The sequence below is a fragment of the Parasteatoda tepidariorum genome, chromosome X1, assembly GCF_043381705.1.
Source record: "Parasteatoda tepidariorum isolate YZ-2023 chromosome X1, CAS_Ptep_4.0, whole genome shotgun sequence".
In the NCBI taxonomy this organism is placed as follows: domain Eukaryota; kingdom Metazoa; phylum Arthropoda; class Arachnida; order Araneae; family Theridiidae; genus Parasteatoda; species Parasteatoda tepidariorum.
Genome location: NC_092214.1, coordinates 21,540,954 through 21,552,332, shown reverse-complemented (window position 1 = coordinate 21,552,332; position 11,379 = coordinate 21,540,954). Strand labels below are relative to the sequence as shown.

At 31.5% G+C, this 11,379-nt stretch overlaps 1 protein-coding gene across 1 annotated transcript; it reads left to right on the top strand.

Moving 5' to 3' along the window:
* The first annotated feature begins 2,896 nt into the window (after positions 1–2,896).
* LOC107437644 (uncharacterized) lies at positions 2,897–7,536 on the top strand. Its single transcript, XM_016049724.4, has 2 exons — positions 2,897–3,190; positions 5,077–7,536. Exons 1-2 carry the CDS (start codon positions 3,103–3,105, stop codon positions 6,105–6,107), a joined length of 1,119 nt encoding a protein of 372 aa, XP_015905210.1. The 5' UTR covers positions 2,897–3,102; the 3' UTR covers positions 6,108–7,536.
* The last annotated feature ends 3,843 nt before the right edge of the window (positions 7,537–11,379 follow it).

Sequence of the window (11,379 nt, the reverse complement as noted above, 5' to 3'; positions counted from 1 at the left end):
CCTCTTCATTAGATGATTACCGTGAACTTCTACACACTTTTTCCAACGTTTTGGTTTACCCTGGTGACATAGAAAGAAGTTGGCGTGTAGTGAAATAGTTGAGTACAAAATCTTCTACCTTTTCATTAGATGATTAATGTGAGCTTCTACATACTTTTTCCAACATTTTGGTTTACCGTGGTGACATAAAAAGAAGTTGGCGTGTAGTGAACCAGTTAAGCACGAAATCTTCTACCTCTTCATTAGATGAAAATCTTGCTCCCCCCAATGCCACGACCAGAAGGATGTATGGAGGATGTTCAACTGTTTCCGCGTGTAATGCCTGTAACTTTTATTGTGCTACTGCTGCTTTATGAGGTGTCTTGCTTCAAGAGCACTTTGTAGATCGGCATGCTGCGTCTTTTGGACTGATAGGCTGCTTTGACTTTCTCTGAAAGTTCACAAGTCCCGCAGTGATCGTTTAGACATGGTTCCCAGCAGATCACCGAAGTCAAGCATCACTGGCTAAGGTCAGTGTGCGGGTGGGTGATCACTTGGATCAGTCTTGGTATGGACCGAGGGTGTGCGGTATTGGTCCTCGTTAAACTGTTCTATCGTTAATCGCGTGCAGGTCGACGGGCTACCGAAACGGGGGTTTTGCTTCATAGCGACTCAATAATCTTTGACAACTGTCTTTCCTTGCATCGTTTTGATTTGTGTTCAAAATTCTAGGCACCTACGTTCCTGAGATTATTCAATATTCTAAATCGCCCTTAATTATACTTTGCATACTTCCGTAACTCATCTGGGTTGCAGTACTAATTTCTTAACTTTACTTCGTCAGTCATTATGAATAAGGTCACGAACTTAGTCGATTTTCTCAGTTGTAAGACACGTTCTTGGTCGAAGAGCATGAGATAAGTTTTAAACTCCTTCACATCCTTGTTTAAATAACTTGATCCATTAGCATGCTTGAATCCTCGGCAGAGTGCCATTGCCGAACTGTGTTTGTAATCTGCGCAAAGTTTCAAAAGGTTTGACATTTTATTTTGTTAAAAATTTAATTATTATGCATTGTGCAACTGCATTAGGAACGTTAGGCTCACTCATGATTGAAGTTACTAAAAACGATAATAATAACAAAGAATTGAACTCAGCCAAATAACTATTTAGACTCTATTGTTGTTATGACAATGAAAATAAAAATCTTCGACTGCAATTAAAAAAAGTCTCATTGATATTTGATCCACCTACGTATTATAGATAAACCAGCCAACGCAGAAAACGTAACAAGGACGATCATGTTGTTCTTACCATGCATAATGACCATAAAAATACCTGATTAACTCAAGTTTAAAGGAAATTGGATAAATAAGGATTAATAAAGCTCATTTGCAAATAAATACACTTAAAATGTTGTAAGAAAGAACAGATAAAAACAAAAAGGACGGATTGCTTCAGTATGTGAAGAACTTTCTTCAGTATCGAAGCATCGAATTAGAATACGAAATTCAAAGATTCAAGAGAATGAATCTCAATGTTTCTCTCTTTCCTTGGTTTTTCAAAGCAGGTTTATTGGTTTATTGATACAACTTTCATTTGCAGGCATGTGAGCTCAATTAAATATTTTCAAAACAAACATTGAAGTAGGTAGGTACTTTATTTACATCGCTCTAGGATGACCATAGGATGATCTCTGACGATGATCCGAAGACGTGCCATCACAATTTTTTGATCCTCTGCAGAGGAGATAGTTCCCCCGCTTTGGTAGCCCGACGACCTGTGCGTAAAGTCGAGCACTTTACGGTAGAACAGTTTAGCGAGGACCGATACCTTTGCACCCTCGGTCCTTAAGCAAACTGATCAAAGTGGTCACCCACCCGCTTGCAGACAGCAGCCAGTGATGCTTGACTTTGGTGTCCTACTGGGCAACGTGCTCTTAGGAACGGGACGATAATTGTTGTTCGGGACGATAATTTTATTGTTTTTATTGTTTTATTGATACAACATACATTTGCAGGCTTGTGCGCTCAATTAAGGCTTGTATACCTTTGTCAAGTAAAAGAATAGATAGGGTTTAAAATAATCGGTAGTTAACACAGCTCTTTTTTTAAAAAATAACCTTCCAAATCATTCATCATGGGGCCTCGTGGCCGAGCTTTCTTGTAGTACCGCCAAATGCTCTGTAACGTGGAGGTAGCGTGTTGAAATCCCGCCGTAACCTTGGATGTATCTTTGTAATGTCCTTCTCTAATTTACTGTAGCTTGACAAGGTCTTATAGGCTGTCTTTGTAATGAGCACATGATATGCCCGTATATGTATGCGTAATAATAAAAGAAATTAAACAAAATAGTATAAGTCTTCACTAAGATACATCCAAGATTATACGGCTGGATTTGAACCCGCTTCCTCTACGTAACAAAACGATTGGAGAAACTGAGAGATCGCTCGGCCAGGGAGACTCCATTTAAGCCTTTATCAACTTCAAGTAATGGTAGTACTTTGATTACGTCACACTAGAACTGCACAGTCGGCTATTAGCAACGGTCTGGTAAACATCCAAACGAAGACATGCCATCACAATTTTGATTCTATAGAGATTGAATGATTTCCCCGCTTTGGTTGCCCAACGACCTGCACGCGAACTCGAGCATTTTATGGTAGAACAGTTTAACGAAGATCGATACCACACGCCCTTGGTTCCTTCTCAGTATAGTCAAAGTGGTTAGCCACCCGCTCACTGACCACAGACGGTAAATCGTGAGGAACTGGGTCCATGTCTTATGATCAGTCCACTGCGGGTCCTGACGTTAACAATTATGTTTTTTTTTTCAATTTAAGACTCTTGTTTCTTTTTATTAAATGCTGAAGTTCTTCAAGAAATTTAAGGGCATTGATCTGTGACCTTTACGGGACTTTAATTTCTACACCTCTTTAGTGGTCCTGATGATGGGCAAAAATAGGCAACCGGAAATGTGAAAAACTTAAAATTTCAAATGTTAGTTAAATTTGTATCAGCTTGTTGTTGAGAGGCGATTTATTGTATTGAAATATTTTATCCAGGAGTTAATTTATTAAGAAGATTCTTCATTTTTAAATTTATCATTTAGAAAACTTGCATAATGTTCCAACCATATCTGAAACTAGTGTTCAGTTTTTTAATGCATTTCTTCAAACGTTCTGTCTATGAAGTTAATAAACTAGTTTCACGTAAGTAAAAAGTTTCGAATTTCAATTCGTTATAATTCATTTACTTTTTAAATCAAAAAAATTCAACCAAAAAAAAAGGTTAAAAAAAAGTTCCTCTTTTGAAAAAAAAATTATAAATTGCTAAATAGTTGGTATTGAATGTAAAATTTTTAATGATTTATATTTTCTTTTTATATTTTCTTTTTATGGTATTATTTATAACTTTTTAAATTAGTTAATACTCATGAGCTTTATCAGGAAAAAATTGTGTTGATGTTTGTTTTGACAAGATAATTATTTCGTGAAACCTAAAAGATTAACTCAATCTCAAACCCATAATGTATTTTTATAGTTTTATATTTATAGTTTTATATTTATCATAGTTTCCCTTCATAAAATATATACCGGGTGCTTTAAGAAAAGCAATACAGTAAGTTAGCACAGCATCTTTTAACTTAACTTAATCTGGTGTGCACCGTTGGCTCTGTTAATTTTAAAACAACTTATCAGTCTATTCATATAATAAAGTAATAGGGTTTCTTTATGTAGTTTTATGTTTATCAGGATAATTTCAATTTTGAGGAAATAAAGTATTTTTAACAGAGCTTGTGTATTATACTCTTCTCGCAACTTAATTTCCAAAGCCTAAAATTCACAAAAATGAACTCTTACTCTCTGTTTCAGAAAATAATTGGAGATTAAATTTTATATTTAGTACTTATTTTTGGGTTCTTAACTTCTTGCCAACCTTAACTTAATATTCAAAATGAACATTTTAAATGCAAATTTAAATTTTCTGGAGTAAGCGTTATATAGTCTATGCATAAGTGGATGTAGTTTTTTTTCAAACTTTGCATTGATTTTTATAACATTCTTCAGAGATCAAAAATAGCAAAAAGGAAATCATTGTTAACTGTGCTATTTTTTTTCTCCACTAAATGGAGATAACGTGATAACTTGAAACAATGCTAAGAACAACTTTTAAAAAAAAACCAATGAAATCTAAATAATAGTTTCTTTACAAAAATTTTCAGTTGAAAACAAAAAATTTGATATTTAAAGATAGTGGTATGGAAAAACAATTTGTTTGAATTCTACCTAAAGAAAAAAGTAAATGGTTTTTAATGCTAAACAAAGATTTAAAACCAATTTAATTACATATTTCTAAATATTTAATATTCTTATAAGAGCCGTGATGGCTCAGGGATAGAGCGTTCGCCTTCCAATGAGGTGGACGATACTAATCCTGCATCTGGCTTGCATCAACCACAGTGCTGACGTTAAATATCCTCAGTGGTAGATGGTTTATGGATTAGAGTTCCCTTGCAGTTAGGCTAACCGTGGAAGGTTTCCTCGCCATGCAAAGCAAATGTGGGTTAGTTTCATCAAAAAGTCATCTACGAAGGTTATACGAGGGTAATAACTGTAACGACGGTTATAAAATAAAATATTCTGATAAGCTGAGAAAAAATTAAAATATTTTGCAGATGGTTAAAATATTTAAATGGTTTAGTTATCAACTCACACTAGAGCTACACTTGAAGACTATTTTTGACGGTTATAATTTTTACTTAATGATTATCTGAGGACAATATGCCACCACTATTTAGATGGGAGAACAGATGGAAGTAGTTATCACTTGATTAATCTATTAAACTATCTTACTAATCTATTGTACATTTGACACTGATATATGGCAAAAGTTCATAATCTAAATTATTAAAAATATTGAATTATTTAAAATTTTAATTGTTAAAATCTTAAAAATATGCTGCATAAATCTCAATATTTCTTAAATTTTAACTTCATTAAAAGTCTAAAACTGTTTTTACGTAATAAATAATAAAATAAACTTTACAATTATAGTTTCGAAAAATTTTTTTTGAAATGTTTTTTATCCATTACAGGTAATAACTGCAAAGATCAGAATTATTTAAAATTTTCTGAAAATGCTTGGGACATCGACCATTATGTTTTTCAAGTTAAAAAAACTAACTTTCTGCATGATTTTATTAAAATAAATGGCGATATGGAGCTCAATGGCAGAATCGAAGGCTTAAAAAATATTAATATTATCCGTTACAACTATTGCTACGATGACAAAGTCCTATGCATGATGGCAGAATTCGAAGCAAGTGAATTAAGGATACATTATGATGGAATTATAAGGCTTGCAAGCATTGGTCTAGGATTTCTTGTGAGAGCTATTTTTAAGAATGTAAAAATTCAAATTAAATTCAAAATTTATCCACTCCAACGTATAACATTTTACCTCGATGAGGTAAGGATTGATGATTTGAAAGTAATAGTCAGTGTTTCTGGACTGAATATAATTAGTTGGATGATTAATTTAATAATTAATTATGCCATTAAAGTAATATCTTTCATAATTCTATGCGTTATAGAGTTTCACACCAAGTGTTATTTAAATAAAACTTTTTCGAAGCTTTATTTCTCTCAAGATTATGTACTAGAAAAAGTTTACAGAAAGTTGAAAAAATATACTTCGGCAGAAATTGAACCTTGTTTGAACTATCTAGCTGAAATTGAAATTGCACGCGAAATATTACTTAAAAAAATCAAGTTCGGACCTACATCCCATTTTTATAATCTTATTACTGGGCTGTTCGAGTTCAATAAAGCTTTTAACAAGGCTGTCATAGCACAAGAATTGAATGAAAGTTTTAAAGATTTCCCGTGCAACGCTTTACACTTGGAAACATCTGAATTGGATCTAAGTTTCCCCCAATCAAGTGAAAGTGAATCTGACACTAGTTCTTCAATAAGTAGCTATTCTGGATTTGATAATTGTGGCCAAGAAAATACAATAAATTCGAATGAAGGAAATTCAAAAAGGGATTCATACTCGACTGAAACTGTCTCCACCTTCAGTGGATTTAGTTCCGATTATGGACATAGTTATCATAATGGCTGGTGAAGATGTCGTCCATTTGGAATCTTGTCTTCAGAATAATTCTCATGATGAGAGTACCTTCATGAAATGAAATAAAAACCAGAGTGAAAAAAATACGATTATCAAGCAGGAAATTGTAATTAGAACTTTTTTACTCAAATTCAGAACATCAATGATGACATTGTTACTCCACCTGAAAGCAACATCATTATTGAAGATATTACTCAATCTGAGAACTTCAGAGAAAAAAAAAACTCCTAAATTTGAAGAAATTATGCATTCAATTTTTGAAGTTTCTCGCTAATTAAAGCCACAGTTCATTTTTATGAAGATAAGAGATTTGGATTGAAAAACAAAATAGACAAGTCTCTATTTAAAACTATCGTTTCACGATTTGAAATTTCGACATCTCAGACATTTTTTCAAAAATAAAAAACCACCGAATCTGAGATCCCTAAAAAATTAAAAACTTCCATTAATAAGGTGTCAGCAACCTAGTGTTTTCAAAAGGCCAACTCAATTGTTAATATATTACTTGATTTTTTTTTCCAATTTGTTTGGAATTTATTTCAAAATTCGAATGCTAAAAGTTCGTAAATTTTTTTCATTCATATATGGTAAACTATCCTATATTTAGAACTCTGATACTCGAATGTTTTGAATTTAGCGTGCTCGTTAAATTTCATATTCAGAAGGCCTAAAAAGAGTATTGTTTTGCTTAAGAGGCTTTTACCCTCTCCACGTTGTAATTTAGGTTAATTTTTCGACTTGCATTTTCTTTATTTTTTTATTTCTTCTTATTTATTTGCTAATAAAATTTTGACGCAGTATTTGACAGAAGCTTTTAAAAGAGATAAAAAATAACACTTTAAAGGGAGATAAGTTTTAGAACTTCCATGGAATATTGAACTATAACTAAAAATGATGCTATTTGTGGTTTTTTAATCAGTCCTTTCAGTTTATGGATTTTTTTTAAATTAAAATTAATTCTAGTTTAAACTGACAAAAACAGATTTGGACAATTCTCACTACGTTCTCTGCACAAAAACAAAGATGTTTATCGAAAATCTGAAAACAGACAACCGTATACTATTTAACTACTTTTCAAAAAAATTAGAATTGCAGAATCGTAATGGTGTAATCTTGTCAGAAAAAAGTTAAAAAGAATCTATAATGCCGCATGCTTTTTATCTCAAATTCTGATTGTGTGACGGCCTTTATACTTTACTGGTAATAAAAAGTACTGTCTAATAAAGATCCATCATTTTATTTGTAAAAATTATATAAAAAAAGATTTCAAAGGATATTGAGGACTTTCAGTCTTGGTCTTCATACCATCAGTCCAGAATTTGATGTCAATTATTTACTGTGTTTTTCATCTGTTTGTTTACAACTATTGTTTTTCTTAAATATTTATTTTCAAAATATATTGAATAAAGTAAGTATAATTCAAAAAGAATACTGAATGGTTAATCTCTTTGACACTAGTATTAAACTGGATAGGAAATATTGTTCCTTTGCAATAATCATATACTTGCTCTCTAACACAGAATCCTATTTAGTATAAACAAAATACGATTGCTAAGGGTAAATAGAAATGCGCTCTGAAAGTTAAAATATAATATTAGCTATTTAAAAACAGCCTTTTGGTGAGAAAGTAAAGAGGTACTTTAATGCATATCAAAAGTAGTTTATGAAATTTAGAAAAATGAGGAAATTCCCGAAAAATCTGTTTCTAAATAACTTTAAAATTCCTTTCAAGATTAACACTTTCCAAGGCTGGTTTAATAACTCCTCTTTATAATATCTTGTTAATTACATACCATACCCATCTTGCATGTGTAAAAAAAGGTTACTTTAAACTGATGTAATGAAGTTCTGTAATATACTGTAAAATTTTCAACTTTTCAGAATCAACTTATGTCCTCGTTTGGAATCTACTTAAATCTTGAATTTGGGGTTTTCTTAATGACTTCGACATGCTTAAACCTTGTTTCTTTAGCAAGTTTTTTTTACTGGAGGTTGTGGAGATAAATCATTCACCTTACTCATCGGAAAAAATTAAGCATCCCTTAATATACCACATGTATTAGAGTGGTTGGTAATTAATTAGTCACAAAGGAGCAAAAGTATGCCAGACTTTTTGTTAATTAAACTGAAATATTTGTTAAGGGAACTAGGTTTTCCCGAAGTCACCATGGAAACTGATCCTAAGTCAAAGGTCAAAACTGGTTTTGCAAGAGCAACACCAGATTAGATTCCAAAATTTCATTTCACCGTGTACGTAACCCAGAGTTAACCTGAAAATATTCTCGGTCAGAGTAACCACGCATGAGCAGTAAACTAATATTTATATACTCCCCGTTTTCACGACTGGCATATTTCTATATTTATTATTGGACGATTATAATTTAGTCGGAGAACTAGAATTTTTTAGAAAAACTTGAAAATAGAAAGCCATGAAACATTGAAAAGGTGAGAATAAGTCCATTCGATGATTTAAATCGATGATTAATTCGATGATTAGTCCAACATTTAAATTTTAAAAAGAGATTATGCCTCGATAAAGAAAGTGTTTGTACGCTGATTTCGATCACAGATAAAGACTAAGAACAGTCATCTACATTAAATAATGCCTTATATCTATTAGAGCAAGTACTTCTTGCACTACTTTATCATGCTTTCAGCTTCTTCTCGGAGATTGTTTCCAGGTGAGACAGCCAACAGTATGCAGAGTAATTCTTTGAGTCAGCAATGTCCTTGCCTCAATGCGCAAGGACTTTATTTTCTTCCCAAAGACAAAAGAAGAATGTGAAGAGGTGAGTGAAGTTTATTTTACTTAACTTGCTAAAACCTACAAAGCAAATAATGTCAATAAAAATTAAGCACCTGTTCAAAAGTAAAATTTCTAAATTATATTTGTCTGTCAATTACATTCAAGATAATACTTGAGATAATACTCAAGCAAATACTTAAGTTATCTTAATTTACAATCATTTCTTATAGTTAAAGTAAGAGGTCTTATATTTAATTGAAAAAAATATGTTTCGCATATTGTATAATCATCAAAAGTAATATAGCTTATACCTCTGTGAATGTTATTTTTTAATGCATCTGCTAAATTTTTGTTTATTAAGTGATGTAAGAAAACGTAGTGGTTGACATAATCATAAAAAATAAAGGCAAAATCAAAAAGCTTAAAGTTTGTAAAAATTTATCAATTTGCATTCTAATACTTAACTATTAATTCATATTTTATTACATTAAATAATTTAATTTACCATAAAAAATGTTATTAAATTATTTCTACACAAACGGAAAATACTAATTTCTCTGTTTTTAAACAATCATACATTTGCTAGTACTATATACCTTCACATGGGAATAGTTTTTTAAAGATATTTTAAAAAATATCAATGATTACCGAAACATGAAAAGTTATGTTGTAAACATGTAGCTAAAGTTGAAGGCACTAGCATTATTTTGAAATTTTTTCCTTCGAAATGAAATAAATTTTAAATTTATTTAGGGAGTTGATAAACTGTGTCGAACTGAACACGTTGCACGCAGGAAGTTGGCTAATTTGGCAACAAGGACAGCCCAAACAAAAGCGGGGAAAAAAAACTTTTTTTTTTTGCAAACCATAAATAAATCACAAAAAATTAAGTAATTTGAAACTATAATTTTTAAGTTTTGTCCTTTACGCACTATTCAATATTCAATTTATAGCTAGACATAAGGTATGAACAATCTTAACATCCATTTAAATAAGTTTCTCCCACTTTTCATACGATAATTAAAGTTGAACTCCAATTCTTGGGAGAATGTTACATATGTCAGAAGAAATTTAAAATTTTAGTGAGAAAGTACTTGGTTAATGAAATATATCATAATGTAATGTTTTCAAAAAATGATTGGAAGAAAAAAAGAACCCAAACATTTCTAACACAAACATGGGGCTGTCTCAATCTCTTAACCCTCAGGCCTTCTTGTTTATAAGCTCTGTTCTTTTTACAACTAAAAATACAAAAAGTTCTCTCACAATTGAGAGCAATAAAAAGTACTGAAACTTCCCCAAAACATTTAAACTAAAATTACATAATATTCATAAACTTTTCTTCCCCTTAGGTGTCGCGAAAATTTCTCTGTATAGCTGGGTTTCCTGGAGTACTGGGAGCAATTGATTGCTCTCATGTGAGAATTCTTCCTCTTGGAAGATTTCAGTGTAAAAAGTGTTTTCTTTCGTTAAATGCTCAGTCTGCGATGTAGATTTGTTAATAAGAAATGCTATGGCAAGGTAGCCTGGATCTGTGCTCGATAGCACAATTTTCTAATAATGCTGCCTGCTCGACCTACAGACAGAACCAATTTTTAGGAATTATATCATATAGGTTATAATGGCTATAGCTGTCAGCCCTTTTTTTAATGACGCCAGAATTGGGATCTAGATCACCTGCGCAGGGAGGTATGCGATTGCATTCGTATATTTTAAAATGATTATTATACTTTAAAACATGATTTTATTTTACTAACGAATAAAATCATTTCATATGATATGTTTTATAATGAGGCAATAAATTATTGCCCCCTAGATTTTAATTATTTACTCTAACAATTAAATATAAAAAAATTTATCATTTTGAAGCTTATCACTTTTCGATAGATATAGTAACTATTACACTGTTGAATAATATGCTGATATTAGTAATGAAAGGAATTTATCTATTTCTCTAATTGTTCTATTCTCCGGACTATTTTTAATGAAATCAAAACATTTAACCATGTAGCGATTTTCAAATTCTATACTAATGTGTTAGGCAGATGTAAGGGGAATCTCACAAAATCTTTTATATTTAACCTCAACTCAAGATTGATTGGCAGAAAAAGACTACCGATTGTATTAATCTTTTTTATTCATTTAAAAACGATTACATAAGATAATTCAGTTTTTCAATGTTCGAAAATGTACATATTTTTGCATGGCATATACATAACGTATTTTTTCTTATTTCAATAAAAGTGTATGACTAATTATTATCCAATGTCATGACGCTTGAGTATCAAAATCAATTAATAAACTAAAGATGAATCACTTTAAACATTGAATTTCCAACGAACTTTTGGCCAGATTATACTGTTAATAATGCGGGGTTGGCTTTATTTTTGTCTGTATTATTTTTCGATAACTCTCAGGATTTTGTATCTCTTTCAATGCTTCTAGCATCCATTAGCAAGTATGCATTCACTGGAAATTTAAATTTCTTCGTGTTAGGACAGGGAGTTTTTTGATGCCTAT